At 40.7% G+C, this 17,913-nt stretch overlaps 2 protein-coding genes across 2 annotated transcripts; both read right to left on the bottom strand.

The window, feature by feature from the left end:
* Window positions 1-1,028: 1,028 nt before the first annotated feature.
* On the bottom strand, window positions 1,029-5,414 carry LOC135597796 (uncharacterized). The gene is made up of 4 exons (XM_065091272.1): window positions 5,189-5,414; window positions 3,572-4,207; window positions 3,050-3,470; window positions 1,029-1,856 (listed from the first exon to the last, which is right to left on the bottom strand). The coding sequence occupies exons 2-4, from the start codon at window positions 4,139-4,141 to the stop codon at window positions 1,543-1,545; spliced, it is 1,305 nt and encodes a 434-aa protein (XP_064947344.1). The 5' UTR covers window positions 4,142-4,207; window positions 5,189-5,414; the 3' UTR covers window positions 1,029-1,542.
* Window positions 5,415-6,489: 1,075 nt separating this feature from the next.
* LOC135597795 (pentatricopeptide repeat-containing protein At3g20730-like) lies at window positions 6,490-10,440 on the bottom strand. The gene is made up of 3 exons (XM_065091271.1): window positions 9,582-10,440; window positions 7,456-8,973; window positions 6,490-6,625 (listed from the first exon to the last, which is right to left on the bottom strand). Exons 1-2 carry the CDS (start codon window positions 10,327-10,329, stop codon window positions 7,919-7,921), a joined length of 1,803 nt encoding a protein of 600 aa, XP_064947343.1. The 5' UTR covers window positions 10,330-10,440; the 3' UTR covers window positions 6,490-6,625; window positions 7,456-7,918.
* Window positions 10,441-17,913: the final 7,473 nt, after the last annotated feature.

Genomic DNA, 17,913 nt, shown 5'->3' with positions numbered 1-17,913 from the left:
ACTTTCTAGATAATATTTTACTGCTAGGAAAAGGATCCCAATATGTCTTGGGATACTCATCTAATTACTATCTCGCTATCAACATACCAAATTCTATCGAATGAATCATTAATAGATTGACATGTAAAATAAATAAATTTTTAATATCTTTTATCCTCCCATTTAATACTTTTTACGATAAACACTTGTTATCCTTCCATAGGAAAATTGATGGAGAAACGGAAAAGAAATGAAAGAAAAAAAGATTTTTACGTGATTTGGTTTATAACCGATTTGGATAGAATTATACTTAAATATTATTATTGGATAGAATTATACTTATCCTCTCGTGACGCTTCGAGACTCCTAAGGAAAAGCCCATAAAATCAAGCTTTCTTCGGATAAATCGTCCAAAAATAATTTCGAATTCTTTCATTATAATGCTCATCAAAGAAAATATACTTCTTGCTCGTGTGTCGGCCGAGGCACCGAACACAAAACGGCCCCCACTCATTGGTTTTCAGTCGTGGGTCCCACAAAAGACTATCGGCTCGACCAATAGTGGGAGGTGTTTTAGTTGGAACATCGAATCTCGAGACTTGTAGATGATATCCATGTTTTATTTGCCAAGTTGGCACGAGATGCCTGGGTTTTGTATAGCCTTCCTACTGCCGACGGCGGCGGAGTTAAGTAGGAGAATGTTCATGAAACGGAATGAGTCTGACGACGCCTAAATTATCTACATAATGTTGTTGTTGATTATATTTACAGCTTTGTCATTGAGATTCCACATAATTATGATATGTTAGATGATTGCAAGTATATTATTATATTGAGTCTTTCCTATATATAGCATGATATGAGACTATTAATTCAAGATCATGGTTAAATATCGAGAATGACTTTGCTACTTAGTTAGCTAATGTTGTCTATCTCGTGTCGTGGACTTTAACCCCACATGACATGTCGATCGAATAAGATTGGAAGTGTCCACCAAGTGATGATGACGTGTTGCCCAAGTGGCTACGAGACATCAGCAGTCATCAATCTACACGCCACAATCCCCATATCAAATTTGACTTTCAACATAGTTTTACTTTACACAAGTATAAAAACATATCTGCAAGCTTCGGTATGCAGATCGAATATTTGCATTCAAAGTTCAAGGGATAGTGTCGGGCACCCTTTGGCATGTATATAACTCGCTAAGAATATTGAGGAAAAAAGAATCTTCTAATAGATATCCCTATAAAGCCTGGTGAGGACAGAGCGATCCAACCAAGCTTGCTTATAACAGTGTCGTAGTAACTCACTAAATCACCTATTTGGAGGCATGGGTGAACTTGTACTTACTTTTCTATGGCCAGTGGAAGGACTGTCTCTGTTCATGTCAGCATATGATGCCTGGAGGCTGCTGAGGATCCTCGTCTCCTGTTGTGAAAGCTCTCTGGATTGATAAACTGATAGATCTACACCGATGCGGATGATCAAGATCATATATATTGCCTGATCCATCAAGCAAAAAATAAGTCTTGAGAACCACTGGGATGAAAAGATACTGCACTATCGGGCATCAATCGTGCCACCATCTGATGCCAGCTCAAGATGGCCATCATCCACAACAATGCTTGTGACTTCTTCTTTCGGGATGGCTTGAGTTCCAGGGGAATCATCAGATGGGATGTTGATCCCCGCAAACCCAATCATAACAGCGACAGCTCCAATGAAGTCCATGAGGTGGGGAGCATGGCCGGTCAGTGTGTCCACAACAGCGGCTATCGGGACCTGAATTGTTAGACCAGCCGTAGCAACTGTTGTTGTTGTTAAATGGGTGGCCTTCACCCATAAATAATCGCTCAGCACATTGTCCAATAAACCTGTGCCGACATAAATCAGAATAATGTTAAGTTGTAACCATTTCCTAGTCTTTGTTCAGAATACAGACTAAATAAAAGGAAAATTCATCATATCGACCTTCAAAAATATGCAAGTACGTATGCATAGAGCTGCAGGAACTTTCTAAAAAGGATGATTCAGCATGACTTTCTTGTGAAGGAAAACAAATATGCTAGGTAACATAATATGATCCAGAGGACGTATTACTTCTATCATTTGTTGTTTCCAATAAGCTATTATAGTTTGTAGGCTTCAATAGTAATCATGAATGAGTTTCCACATGGAAGTCAGAAGATAGAACACACATGTACGATACTTCTATAGTTCTTCAGTTTTTCCACTGTCGAGGAGTTGATGAGTATAGCTCAAATAGTACTGGCACTATGGCTACTGGTAATACACAAGACCAAATTACTAACCAATAGTATGGAGTCATAATCTTTGTCAAAAAATTATATCACTGTAAAAGAATTACTGACCACAGAGTATAATTTGAAGTTCCAATAAAAGACCTCATCATGATATTGGACACATTGCGAATGAATTAAACCATTCTTATAGCTGCTGCACTTCTAAATGGGAAGACTGGAACTGGATAGCATAGAACTGCATAAGAAATAGGATTTCACCTACTCCAGTTATGATGCTTGTAACCTCATTAGTACATTTCCGCTAATACTCAATAGTTCATGTAACAAAGTCCACAAATATTGAATCCTCAAAACTTTATTACATTACGAATGGTAGTGGAACTATCATAATACAAATAGAAAAGCCAACAAGAGATTAAGATATAGAGGTTCCCAGTGCTTATTGATGGTTCGAAGCTAGAAGACATGTCATAAGCTATGCTTGTTGGTGAAACGTGAGGTATTCAATCTTTTTCCTTCTTGAGAAAAGGATTGAAGTAAATATAAATTCAATCATTGTTTCATGCCAACCTTCTTCAAAAGATAATCATGATAGGTACCACGTGTCCAAAGATAACATTCTAAGAGCATTAACTTAAGTAGCATCTAGAATTGAGTATGTCAGAAAAACATTTTTTTATTTTTCCAAAAGAAAGTGATCACTAGATAATCTAATACGATCAAAAGAGATTATACTCATAATATAAGCTAAGAATAATAATAAAATTGAAACTTGGAGGCTAAAAATAAAAATGACTACAAACCTTTTCCAACAATAAGGCCAAATTGATTCCAGTTAAGGCTGCGAAAGGGCTCCAATCTTGTGAAATTTAAAAATACAGCAACAGGAAGAAATATCAAGAGATTAAATAGCCCAACAAAACCAAGAAACTGAGCGGTACTTGCTTGACCTTCTCCTTTTTTCTCATCAGGTAACTTTTTCCGAATCAGGGTGATATAAACAGCATATAGTCCGGCTGAAATGAGAGCTAGAACATCTCCTAAAAGAGGATTTGTTGCAATTGCACTGACTTCAGAACCTGAATCAGCTAGACTGACAATTATTGTTCCTCCCATGCAGAGAAGAACACTTGTTAGCTTCAGCCATGTGAATTTTTCTCCAAGAAAAACTAAGGCAACCAAGAAAGTGAAAAGGCTTGACGTGCTGCTCAAAATAGTATTTGACTGCAGATAGGAGTAAATACCCTTAATGTACTATTACAAAACAAACAGGAAATAGGAGATTTGTAGAAAAAGATGGCAACTAATTATGAAATCATACTTACTGTAACTGTCGTATACTTAAGTGAAAGATTGAAGGTTAGTTGTGCAAAGAACCAAAAAGGGCATATCAGCAAGCTGATTGTAGCCACACGAGTACGAGTCCAGCGTCCCTTTGAATCCACTTGCTGACTGCAATCATCTATGGCCATAATTGGTTCTTGCTCAAAGATTATTCTACTCTGACTATGAAATGTACTCTCAGAATCTTGAGAACCAGAGACAGCTCCTGACATAATTTCCATTCCAGTAGGACTGACCACTGGTGGGTGAGTATTATGATCACCTTCTACTAGAAGATTTACATTCTCCAAATCAGCAGATAGCTGCGTATCAGAATGATTCTTGCCTTTGAACCAGGAAAAGATTTTTTCATTTGAATCCTCAACATATCGAGAAATTTCAACAATAGGGATGTAAACCACAAATAATGAGTTGCAGATGTAAGTTATCAAGAAAGGAGAAACACCAGAGTCTACAACAGACTGAACTATATAGCTAGCAGCAATCCATATTGTTGCCACTGCAAGTATATATATCAATCCTAAAACCCAACGCTGTGTGTCTCCCTCCATCCACTTTCAGATCGATTTCCACTCGTGAACCTTTTTTATCCAATTGATCCAGGTTGTTACAGCTACCTGACAAAAAAAAAACTGCATCATTATGCTTCTAACGAATAATTGTATGACATCCTCTTTTCAGCTCAAGAAGTTGCATAATCACTTAATGAAATGAAAACAAGAATGTGTAGGCTTAGTCTGACTTATTTTATCATTCAAAAGGCAGTAGAGTGAGATAGCAATATATTCAAATGTAATTTGGGATGAATTTCTAAAGAATATAATAAAAGCATACTATTCCAAAACATGTTTTACATCATTCTTAATAATGTATGATACTAATTAACTACCTCTGGTAAAAGAACCAAGAATTGGACCACATAAGACTTCACAATAACTCACACCAAATGCCTTTCTAATTGCAAAAATGAAAAAAGAGAAAAAACTCCTATCAATCAAGTGGTCCAAAGACAAGGTCACTGCTGCAAAAAAAAGAGAATTTTTCTAGAACAATTATAAATGTAAGACTTCTAATGAATAATTCTATGCCATACTCACCCTCGTCCACTGAATCAACAATTAGCAGGAAATTCTGTAGTCACTAAAAACATGAAAACAGTGATCTGAACGAGAAACTTTTAGATTCATAGGTCACCGGAGTTCTACTTTAAGAATGTTTCTCTAAAGAATACGCTTCTAGTACAAATGTACAACCTTCGTACACGTTCACGTCATTCTATGCCAATGTACGCCACTGATTACCCGCACAACCGCAAAGGAATACCTTCCCTATTCCAAGAAACAAGACATTGCAGCAAAAGCGCGATTTATCATCACAGAACAATCGTTCATCGACACCATTGCAACACAAAAGAAGAAGAAAACCAATAAATCATGTGTTCCGGCACGAGATGATTACAAAGGAGAAAACAGTCTTTTGCTCCTGGCGTCTACCTAATTTCTTCCGAGAGTAATTTAACGCCGAAAGACCCAACGACAAATAATGAGGAAAGATAAAAAAACAATCGAAATCAAGAGATCCATAAGGGAAAACGAAACCTTGGAGGTGATCCAATCGACCGTCGGCTCAACAGAATCGACGGAGAAAAACACGACAATTCGAAGCAAGATTGAGAAGCTCAACTCCTCCACAGCTCGAAGAAGCCCCAATCGGCGGACGCCGAGGTCTGATTGGATCTCGTAGGAAGTTTTTGAATCGCCTAACCGAGTTGACCCAATTGCATGAAAAGTTATCCCCAAGTTTTTCTACATCGGATTCCGTTCTCCGTGTGCTAAACCCAATCCTATAATTGATCTGTCACGGATGCGGGTTTCTGTGTGATCCGATAACTGAATCCGATTTATAATATTTGTCAAAAACATGGAATCCCAATAAAAGAAAAAAAAATATAAATTTACTTATACATCCTTTTAAAGTCTACAAATATTATATTTACCCCTCTATATATTTTCATTTCATATATATTCCTCCAAATATTTTGATTATATATCTAAATATTTTGATATCTAATTATATATATATATATACACACACACAGCATATTGTATTTTTGTTCGCATGCAGTATGGTTTATAAATTTGTACTGGTAAATCAAATTTTAAGACCAATAACAGTTTTATATAAATAATAGAAGAAAACCAGCAAGTAATAATATTATATGAAAAAGCTTCAAGCCGGCCATTGTCATATGTTGGTCTGAACTAATTCATATTTCTAAAAGCTTGAGACAAATTTTCATTTTCATGGAGCACCAAAATCTCAAGGATACAGAAAACGAAATGATAGTATCCAACAGGAACCTGTTCTAATCACTAGCAAATCAACCTTTATTTGTGATTCGAAGAGTAAAAGCAGTAATTTCCTAAGGTTCACACTTTTATCATATTAGTTCCTGAAGCAAAGTAGAAATCTGGAGGCCACAGTGCCAGAAACACACTAATGTAGTCTCCGTTTAGGCTTGACCAGATAGGCTAATATACAGTACAACATTAAACAAGATGTCCCTATACTATCTCTGATGAAACTATTACTTGGAGTAGTAAAAATATTTTCCAGCAAATCTCTTTTCCTTTTTCTTTTGTAAGAAAAGGACTAACTGAGAGGACATTCACATTTAACTTCTTCCCTGTGGATATCAGGCATCAAAATCCACAAGATTCAGTGAATCAACACAAATGGCATTCATAACCCTGTAGACATAATATTTCCTGCTATGTGCAAGTTCATCACATAGACCAATGGAACTTGTATTAGACTATATTCTAGAATGACATCCTGTTCTGAGCTTGCAATATAAAATATTTTGCAACTAAAAAGATCATATGAAATAGCACCATAAGCATCACGATCTCATAGGTTAGAGATTGTTGACACAGCATTGACTTTGCAGGGTTGAGGTGGCCTCATGCAGTTGTCTGCTTGTTGCCTGCGCCAACACAGCCATCACTTCCATTGAAATCAGAAATCATTCCTTCCTGCATTCAAAAATTAAAACTGTAGTGACTATTAAAGTTTCTCTTCAAGAAAAAAGAGGGAGAAAAAGAAATATACACAAACGGTCCACATCCATATATATAAGAAACCAGAAACTGCTTCACCATATGGCCTAAAATGCTAGGCAACCTGATTCTTGGGTAACAAGATATACTTATCTATTCACCATACTAATTGGTCCACGACAAAAGTTTGAAACACCCCATTGTTCCTTTGTGGGTTATATCTAACTCTAACATGGATAAACAAGAAGGCCACACCCCTGCTTTGATATGGATACCATATCCACCATGGGCTTTTTACAAGTCTAGCGGTTGGTGATGACTTCTTCCATTGCAGTCTCCCTCAAAGTTAACTTATTCGCTTCATATTTTAATGTAGTTTAGAATCTGAAAAATAATACAATCCTACAAGTATTCTGTTTCTCACATACCACAGTGGGAAAGAGAAGCCAATGTTTTGAAAGTTAGTTGAGTGAAGCATGGTAAAAGGGAGAAGCAATTTTGAAAATCTGAAGGATGCAAGTTTTCATGTGCAACTCATAACACTAGCAGGGACTACAGAAATCAGATGTTTGCTTTCACTACAAGCAATGTATTTGATGAGAATTTACACTGCAAAACAAATAGCCCATCAGCGGACCAGCTAGATATCATATCAAGTGACGAAAAAACATGCAGACAGCATGGTCTTTGGCTTACGGTAACTTTTCCCTTTTCTTATCCTCTTTTTAGTCACTCAAAAATTTTCCCTGAGCAAATAAAATTGATCCATAAATCTAAATTCGGAGCAGAATGACATAGAAAATTACCTTTTTCTTGCTGCTTAAAAAGCTGAAACACAATTTCAATGCTGAATTTTGAGGCTGCTCAATTATGCTTTCCTAGAATCTCAGCAGCAACTCTGTCTCCTCGCAGACTTTCCATCATCTTCATAACTCAAACCATGATATGTCTGGTACCTTTAGAAGATAAAAGTTCTCTGCTGTTTGACGGTATTTAGCATTTTGGTGTGACAACTTGAACAAGGCTCTTCCAGAGTTCTTTAACCACAAGTCCCTTCAAAATTCTCTCTAGAACATTTTCTGAAAGAAGATTCTCTCTGCAACATATGTCACCATGCTCTGGAAAAGTAAAGGATGAATGTACGATTCACAAAATAGACTCAGCCTGTTGTTCCATTCGTGGAATTTAACGAATGTTGAACTTATTTCTCTGCTTTGAGTTCACGATTAAGGTATTTCTGCATGCAGGAAACATGTGCCTTCTTCTCAACTAAATGTAACTATGGCCAGCATCCTTCTTTGTTGATCTTTGTTCCATCATTTCCCTCATCTTCAATGCCGACTCCCATAATCCTGCAGCAGTATATACATTTGCAAGGACTACATAGTTTACAGATCTTTCAGGATATAAACTAAGAAGATATCCAGCAGCCACTTCACCAAGGTTCATATCACCATACATTCTACATGCACCAAGCATAGCACCCCAAAGTGATGCATTGGGCCTAATATTCATCTTGCAAACTAGATCATAAGCTTCTTTTAGTTGACCTCCACGTGCAAGGAGATCCACAGCACAAGAATAATGTTCAACTCTTGGAACGATTTGATACTTGCTCACCATCAAGTGAAAATATTCCAAGCCCTTGCTAATCAAGCCAGAATGACTGCATGCAAAGAGAAGAGCAAGAAACGTGACATCGTTTGGCTTCACCCCATCCTCCTCCATCTTTGAGAAAAGTGTTATTGCACCTTCTCCGCAACCATTCTTTCCATATCCAGTTATCAGAGAAGTCCATGAAATAACATTTTTATGTCTCATCTCATAGAAAGCATGACAGGCATCCTGAAGTTCACCTGACTTTGCATACATGTCAATAAGTGCATTGCCCAAGGCTACATCATAATCTGGGTGCTCCTTTAACATATGAGCATGAATTTGTCTTCCAAAACTCAATGAAGGCACATTAGCACATACATTAAGAATGCAACTTAACATGACATCATCTATTCTCATGCCCATATGATTTATCCCACGGAATATCTCAAATGCCTTCCAACTACAGCTTTTGTCCAGCGCATACCCACTAACTAATGCAGTACATGAAATCAGGTCCCGGTCAACCATAGAATCATACAGCAGCTGTGCCTGACATAAGCTCCTGCATTTTGCATATGCATCGATCAATGACCCAGAGACAACACAGTGACTTCCATGGCCCAATTTGACAATTGAAGCATGGATCTGGTTAACATAAATAGGAGATCTAAGTACACCAGAGGCCCTTAGAACACTTGCATAAGTGAATCGATCAGGCCGCATACCTGTTTCAATAAAGAGTTTAGACTAAGTAACAGGTCCATAAGTGAGATTCAACAAGATTGAATGTTGTTCTTGCTGACCAAATTACATTTTGAGGACTTCATTTTGAGGAATAATGACCAAATTACAGAAATCATACAAGAAATTTGCAGTAGAAGAAATATCTTGACGACTTTAAGGTCATGTACATTTTTCATGACCGAAGATGATTATGCCTTACAGTCTCTTGATAGTAATTACAGTTTACATAAAACAAGCTATGCCAATACAACTGAAATACACAGTACAGTTGAGCAGCAATTTATCCATATTGATTAAACGTTGAGCTATATGCAATGAGATCTAAAAATTGAGCAGTAAAAACATTCCAAGTTGCTAGGACAATCGATTCAAGCCTAACAAAAGCAATCCTAATATTTTTAAGATCCATGAGCTGGCTCCTAAATGCTATCACGCAAATCACCATGAGACATTGTAGAATGTGAATTTATTGCATTTAAATTATATCATATGGTGGCACTGATTCATATATGCTACATGATCTTACATGCAATTAGATTCTTGAATTAGCAGAGTAACTAAAAACCATTTGAACAAATTTAAACCATACCATCACGAATCATCAAACAGAACGCTCCGAATGCATCATCCCCAAGACCTCGCACGGCACAACCACCGACGATGGAATTCCAAGCAACAACATCCCTCTTGTTCATCCTCCCAAACAGCCGCAATGCCTCATCGACTGACCCGCACTTCAAAAGCATATCAACGAGAGCGCTCTGCACGAACAAATCGTCCTGAAATCTGCTCTTGGCTATACATCCATGAACCTGCTGGCCACTGCCGATGCAACCCAAACTGGTGCACGCCCTGAGGGCGCTCCCATACGTGAACTGGTTGCCCTTAAGACCCGACGATCGCATGTTAGAAAACACTTCCAACGCTTCTTCGGCACGCCCATTTCTGGAGTACCCAGAAACCAACGCGGTCCACGACACGACACTCCTTTCAGGCATATCATCGAACACCCTTCGCGCTGCGGCCAACTCGCCAAACTTGGCATAAAAGATGATGAGCTTGGTGCTCAGGTGGAGGTCAGGGGCGTGACCGGCCGAGCGCAGGTGGACGTGGAGTGACACACCATCTTCCTTGGCGCCGGAATCGATGCAGAGCTGGAGGAGCGAGGAGTAGGCGGAAGAAGGTAGAGCAGGTGCGGAGGGATCGGAGAGGAGGGAACGGATGGCTTCTCTTCGCCGGCCGAGATCGCACAGCGTGAGCACTTTGGGCTCGGGGTTTGCGTAGCGGGTGAGCTTGGAGAGGCGAACGATGGCAATATTCTCGCGAATCGCGTTCATGGACGTCGCCGGGGAACGGACAGCTCCTCTTCGCGCCGTTACGGAGCAAGATATGAAATCGATGCGCTCATAAGACTATAGAGACGACAAAGAGCAACCAACTTGAGACGAGTGCTGCTCGCACGAGTCTGAGAAAGTGTGAGAAGATGGAAGGTAAATAAATATAACCGAGTGAAAACGATGAATATTAATTAATAATAAAAACTTAATTTCGAATTTGATTAGTTTGGTGGAAATGAGTCATCGAATAAGCCATCTTCTTGGTCGTGTCCAAAATTAATCTTAATTCAAAATGGTTAAACCTAAATTAATTTTAATACACACATCATATTTTTAATACGAGACTAATAATGCACATGTCTTTATATTGTTAGGTTCTAGAAATTGCCACGAAAAACAAACATAGAATCGACATGGCTTTTTATTGTACTCGCTATTGCTTTGTCACTTCCAGATCGTAGTTCGATTGCGTGAGTGTTGTTGCATCGTTGTCACTGTGTTGAATGACTGGTGACAGTGTGTACTCTTTCCGAGAGGTGACGGTGCTACTTGCCCTCTGCAGATTGGACTTGGTGGTAGGTTTGGGTGGGGCATTTCAATCAATCTCGACTGTGACTCACCCAGCTTGATGTACGTATAAGCATCACTGTCTACGGATTTGTAGCGACTACTCTTAACATACTCTCCACGCATGTTCGCTTTGGCCACCACATCTAACATCAAGTGATCTTACACAACTGTGTTTTCTTCTGTTTCCTATAGCGGCGATGCAGTCTTGCTCATCTCTTTCCTCGGATAGATTTGCATGAAAACAAACGTATGTGGCTCTTTATGTGCAGGTCTCAGAACATTGACTATGATGAGATGGAATCTCTCTTTGGCCACTGTAACTTGAGGTTGGTGCTCAGACGACCTTAAATGCTGCTGTTTTTGGCAGATGGCAGATCACTTGCTATTTGGTATTCTCACTTCTGGACTGGAGTGAGTTTCTCTTGCAAAAAGCACTGCCAGCAATGGTGGTGTGCGGGTCCGGAAGCTGAAGCTCGACTGTTGTTGATCGAGCCTTTTGCAAGGTTGTGCATGAAAAAGCTTTGACGAGAGTTGCAACAGATGCAATCATGATTTGCAATTATAATTATGATTTGCGTGAAGTACCACAAAGTTATAAGATATATATATATATATAGGATGGCAATGGTCTCTATATCTCTCTCTGTATGGCTTCATGTTCATTAAATGATCAGTTTAGTGTGGCTCATGTGATCATCACTATATCGAGTCCATTTCATCACTTGAATTATCAAGCACATGTCATCTCTCTCGATTATATAATCCTATAGTTGCATAAGAACTTCCATTAAGAATGTAGCTATGTATGTGATTGAAGGACTTGAGTTGTGTGGAATACTGGAAAATGATGGTCTCTCAAGAATTACATAGAAATCAAAAGCTGTTTGTTGGCATTTAAAGCATCGTATGGTCACGAAGGAAGAGATAACAAGGCAGGCAATACAACACAAATATCTTATGAAAGTCCATCATCTTAGTGCTAACCTTAAATACTCCAGCTTCTGCTATCATAAATATGTGTATTAGTGAGTGCATTAAATCGAACTGTAGGAGGAGGAGGAGACTGCATACATCACAACATATCATTCTTCCCAAAAAGTGGAGGAATAAAGACCCTATCCACGACCAAATTTATTTCAAGGTAGATGAGGTGAAGGCATGAATCATGAAGAAGTGCTTGGGGTATGAAGGCCCAAAAAGGTAGGAGCAAGACGTGCATGGGCAGACTCCAATTACTCCTCTTCCACTAGGTAATACCACAATAATTGCAAAGGCATTAATGTTAAGGTTCATGTTTTCTTGGAGGAAACAATGAATCGCAGAAATGAATGGGATCTCCCCATCAACGAAACAAATATAATAATTCAAAATGTGTAATTCAGCTTCCATGTCTGTGCGTCTATTTTACATCTTCTAAACTAGTCAAGGACATGATTGCGCAGCTATTGCACTGCCTCAGGTTTTGCTGTCATCAAGCTTGGCTGATTTCAATGGCTTGTCTTGGCTGCTAAATTCAAGGAGTTCCTCTGTTTAGCCTAACCATGCAATGCTAGCTTTAAACTAAAAAGTATATCTTCTTATGTTCCGAAACTGTACTCATCAGTGCAAAACACAATTGCACTCATAAACTGATAAGGAATAGGTTTATACAAGTTCAAACCTGGCTTATACATGAATAGATTTGAAATGGTTAACATAAGGTCTTTCTTCGTGTTAACATACGAAAATCAACTGATGAATCGGTCCAGTTGATTCACTGTCAAAGGTATAGGTCCTTCCTAATAACTCCTCCTTGCTGACGTGGAGAGCTGACATGGCAAGCCAGGGTAGAGAGCATGCTGGGGAGGTGATTCATTGAGAGCGATCTGGCCCTGGTATGCTAGAGTTGGGTTAGAGAATTTGGTCGTTCTTGCTACTGGGCCACCTCTTGGTTGTATCTTCGGATGGCGACGGGGGTCTTGCATAACAGGTCTGCACCGAGGGCATCCTGACTCGATCCCTCCGATACTTAAGTCAAAAGAATGGAGATGGAAGTTAATAATGTAAGTGAAAGAGTGAAGACCTCTTGCCTACTTGCCCCAACTTAGTCCGGAGCTTGGCTTTTATACCTAAGCGTTGTGCGGCCTAGACGTGCGTTCGCTAAGGCCCCCCTTACCTTATATGGTAAAAGCATTAATGAGGATAACTTACTTACGTGTGTGTCCTTTGGTGCTTGGGGCAAACCACTAGGAGGATGCTTCTAGGTTGACTTCCTTATTGCTTTGGATTAGGCAGGAAATGGTCTCTTCATTGTTAATCGGGAAGGGAAGGCTGTTGAAGACGGATCATGTGGGCCCATTCCTAGAAGCTGAGATAGGTGACATAACCTCCTACTAGCAACCATAGGGAGTAGGTGGTTCCTGAGCTTTTGCTTAGGTGTTGGTTACTTGGTGGGGGAAGTTGACAAGTACCAAGATTATCCCTATTATTCATCCCCTCAAAAAAGCATTTTTTTTAGCTTCGAATGAAGGGCTTGAAGGACGTCGCTTTTTCAACATTCCTATGTGGTGATGCGATCGTTATTTAGCTTTGGGTTCATTGCTGGCACCATGCAAGTTGGTGCGAGGCCCGTTTGGGGATGGATTGTGTTTTGCTTGGGTGATATTTGCTTAGACAAGTATTAACATAAGGGATCTCTCTCTCTCTCTCTCTCTCTCTCTCTTCCTCCCTCTCTATCTTTGTTCTCCCCCTTTCACATGAGAGTTTATTCTCTCCCATTTTTCAACCTCTCCCTTCTACTTCGGGAGGTTTCTTTCTTCATTTTTGCTTACCCCTTCCACACGAGAGGTTGGGTCTTCTTTTGGGCCTACCCCTTCCTCTACTTTTGGGGGCAAGTACTCGACCACTTGGGCAAGAGTGTAGGTCTATAGTAGTGAGTATTGGCTCGACTACATAAGTAGAAGGATCAGTATCAATTGGTCGTAGTAGCTTTCGTCGTAGCGGGTCTTAATTCGACCATCGTGGGTGGAGGTATCAATATTAGTCTATCGTAGTGAGTCTTAATTCGACCGTCATGGGCGGGAGTATCAATATTAGTCCGCTAGAGCAGCTTTTGTTGTAGCATGTTTTGATTCGATTATCGTGGGCGGGAGTATCGTATCAGTCCGCTAGAACGACTTCTGTCGTAGTGGGTCTTGATTCAATTGTTGTGAACAAGAGAATGGCTCGACTGTGTGGCTTGCTCAGTTTGGTTCGAGGATTCGCTTTTATACATAGGCGCTGAGTGGCTTATACATGTGTTCTCCAAGGGCCCCCTTACCTTGTATGACGGAGACATTAATGAGGGCGGTTTATTGGCGTTTATCCTTTGGTGCTTGGGCCAGACCGTTAGGGGGACGCCACTTGTCCCTCCCATTTAAGGAGATTCCTGGAAGGTGGGGTGTGGACTCTCTGGTTGAGCTTTAGGTGATGCGCAGCCGACAACCGGAGGGTGGGACGTTGTGCCATAATGCATCAACTAGGGGAGGAGTGGAGCAATGATTTACATCATGCTGGTGAGGGTTTGGACCTACTGAGTAAGACTTAGGAATGCCTCTGATAGAGCGAGCAAATAGCTTGTGCTTGGCCTTGGGGGGAAGTCTCGGGTCGTTGAGCAAGCACCAGTAGTGCCCTAGCGTCTAGGCCACGGTAGATGCGACATTCTATTAGAAGGGAGGTGTGTGCCTTACTTTGCTCAAAAGGACTAGAGGACGTGCATAGCACCTCCTCACTAGAGCGCTTGTTTGGAGGACTAATGGAAGGATATTCCTATAACATTCAAGCCTTGCTTCTAGCACTAGAATGGTAACATATGAAAACAGTCGACTGGTGAATCGGCCCAATTGGTTCACTGTCGAAAATGCAAGTCCTTTATGATGACTCCTCCTTATTGATGCAGAGAGCTAGCATGACAAACTGTTATGGAGAGCCTGTTAGGGGAGGTAGTTCGCCGAGAGCGATCTAACCTTGGTATGGTGGAGCTGGGTTGGAAAGTTGGGTCATCCTTGCTGCTTAGCCGCCTCTTGGTTGTGTATCTAGATGGCATGGGGGGTCCTACACAATAGGTCTACGTCGAGGGCGTCTTGGGTCGACCCCTCCAATATTTAAGTTAGAGAAATGGAGAGTGAGGTTAACAATATAAGTGAGAGAGTGAATAGCTTTTGTTCGCTTGTCCCAGCTTGGTCTAAGGCTTCGCTTTTATACCTAGGTGCTTAGTATCCTGGACATGCGTTCGTTAAGGCCCCCCTTACCCTGTACAACGGAGACATTAATAAGGGTGGCTTGTTGGCATTTATCCTCTGGTGCCTGGGGTAGACCACTAGGGGGACGCTTCCGGGTTGACTTCTTTTATCGCTCTGGGTTAGGTATGGAGTGGTCCTTTCATCGACCATCAGAAAAAGAAGGCTAGTGAAGATGAACCATACCATCAGTCAGTAATGCACGGGCATGGCTTCTGCATAAGTCAAGAGTGGGCGATATGAGCCCATTCTTAGAAGTCGGGACAAGCGACGTGACCTTCTGTTATGGATCATAGGTTGTAGGTGATTTTCGAGCTTTTACTTAAGTGTTGTTTACGTAACTAGAGAGTTGGGGAGTGTCAAGATTATCCCTATCACATACAAAATATATGATGCATGTCATGCCAACGCAATAGTTTTTTAATTTTTGAATGCATTGTCCTTGTCCTAGGGAAAAAGGATGTTTATGGGGAGGACCAGTGAGGCAACTTGGGTTGTGTTCCAGCCATTCATTCCCGGAAAGCTTCAATGTTACCCCAGAAAAAGAGTGGAAGACCGGGTGGTGTTTACTCTTTAGTCCACTGGTTAGTCTTTAGAGGAAGAATGTTGGGCAACTAATAAAAAGCTAGTTGTTGTATGAAAGGTATTTATGTACATCAACATCATGTGGTTGAATCTTGAAAGATGAAGGATTTATTACACCTTTATTATAATGATCAGAACTGGCATGCCTACATCATACACTCATCTTCTACCACTCGTTGAACTGTCTATCAAGCTGACATCACCTCAAGCAAGATTTGACTTTGATTTGACCTAAGTTTCTGACCTTCGTTAAACACTAAATGTTTTACATCTCACCCATGAAATCTAGATGGAATCACCTGTCATGTTCTTGTCAGATAGAGCTCAATTCATAGCCGATCAAATACCCACCACTGATCAGTAGTTAAAGTTGAGATGAAGAGGAAGGGGAGAGAGATGGAAGTCATTGACAGCACCCTCCGATTCACATCATCATGGCTACGGAAAAGGTTGAGATGAAGAGGGAGAGGAGAGAGAAGCTGTCGTCTGAAACACCCACGTTGAGAACCGGGACATTGAGGTCAAATGGAGGACTGTGTTGGTGACAAAAGTCAGAGAGAGTCCTATCAGCAAAAACACCCCTCGAAGTAAATGTTATTGACATCAGTCCTCCGATCTCTCGTCCCTCCAAAGCCGCGTCGCTTACGCGGAAACCTCTGGCCGTGGCCGCGTGTGATCTGGCACTGGGTCCGCAGCCGTCGATTGGGAGATGGACGGTGACGATTCTTTTCGACTGTGGGTCCACCTCGGGACTCGCAATCTTGTCCTTTTTGTGGGACCCACAGGTATGGGGGGGATGTGTCCGCGGAATCGCGTTAAGTGCTCCAAGATGAAATGGCTTCGTGTAATACGTGTAGCAGCATGCATTTGTCTCCCGTTATCAGCACTTGGTAAGGATTCAAGAACTCTCAATCAGCGTTAACTTTGGTTAAACAAACACGATTAGATCATAAATATGGTCTAATTAGTAAGACGAAAGATGAAGAATACGACAAGGACATAACCCCAAGGAGATAACGATAGAAGTAAAGGTATCTTTTGACTTTGTCCCACGTAGTTTTCTACGCAAACGCCAAGACATGCATGTCATCCCTCGCAACTCCTCGGTCCCACTCCCTTTTGCGTTACCAAGCTTTAGGGTCTCTCTTTCGAGTCCAATATCTTCGAGCCATCTCTCTCTCTCTCTCTCTCTCTCTCTCTCTCTCTTCTGTCTAAGAAGCAAAGAAGAACTTGTCATTTACATGTACATGCGTATGCGAACGCGGCATGAACGCATTAAAGCCTTCGAGTTCGCTTCCCCTCTATCTTCTCTCTCCTTCACACTATCGCAACCCAAGCAGTGGCGATCAGAGCCATTAAATGCGAGGCGTTGGAGGGGAAGAGAGGAGGGCTCCTCGCAGGAGAAATTGAAGACAGGGAATAGGGCACAAGCTCATTTAATAGGGGGAGTTGGGGAGGTGTTTCTCAGTGGGAAAATGAGAAAACCCAGTCAACCCCACCCGACCACTCCGCCATCATGAAGGTTGGAGATCTTAGGGTTTGTGCCATGGTTCAGCATCGCTCTGCCCTGACAGGAAGAGCCTTGGCTCACTCCTAGGGCAACCCAACCGATGATGAAGAAACTCTGTTGGCTCTCCATTTCGTCAATGGTCAATTCTATGAACATATCTAGTTAATGGTGAGAACAAGTGAACGAAAAGTTTATCCTCTGAATGAGAACAAACAATAATCTCCAAAATGAAACTGTTATTTCCAAGTCATTCGGTGTGCAGATAGAACTCTTTGCATGACATGGAAGTAATCTTTTGGGGGCACATATTTGCAAAGCAAAGAGAGAAAAAGTATGATGAATGCATACGTAGGTCCAAATATTCTTCTGTTTCATTACCAGAGTATCGTTATTCTTAGGACTGCACACATCCAACAAGAAAACTACTAAGAGCAAATGATACAGTATGTTACATGTCTTAAACTTAGTAATCTCTATAGGTTGGTATATCCACCAATCGTCTCTTTCACCTTATACTCAACCAGTGGAAAAAAATTTAAAGCACACATTTGCTCTCTCTCTCTCTCTCTCTCGCTTTCTTTCTCTCTCTACCCTAATAACACCATCCTCTCAATAAATGCAATTGCACCATCTCAATGCGCTCTGCAATAACTCATCCTCATC

Source organism: Musa acuminata, chromosome BXJ1-11, assembly GCF_036884655.1.
Source record: "Musa acuminata AAA Group cultivar baxijiao chromosome BXJ1-11, Cavendish_Baxijiao_AAA, whole genome shotgun sequence".
Taxonomy (NCBI): Eukaryota; Viridiplantae; Streptophyta; class Magnoliopsida; order Zingiberales; family Musaceae; genus Musa; species Musa acuminata.
Note: the sequence above shows the minus strand (reverse complement) of the source record. Positions and strands in the feature narration are given on the sequence as shown.

Coding starts and splice junctions, on each gene's coding strand:
- LOC135597796 (XM_065091272.1), bottom strand. CDS start 4,141: ATGGAGGGAGACACACAGCGTTGGGTTTTAGGATTGATATATATACTT. Junction 3,471..3,571: donor TTAAGTATACGACAGTTACA/GTAAGTATGATT, acceptor TCCTATCTGCAG/TCAAATACTATTTTGAGCAG. Junction 1,857..3,049: donor TGGCCTTATTGTTGGAAAAG/GTTTGTAGTCAT, acceptor ATGTCGGCACAG/GTTTATTGGACAATGTGCTG.
- LOC135597795 (XM_065091271.1), bottom strand. CDS start 10,329: ATGAACGCGATTCGCGAGAATATTGCCATCGTTCGCCTCTCCAAGCTC. Junction 8,974..9,581: donor CTGTTTGATGATTCGTGATG/GTATGGTTTAAA, acceptor TTATTGAAACAG/GTATGCGGCCTGATCGATTC.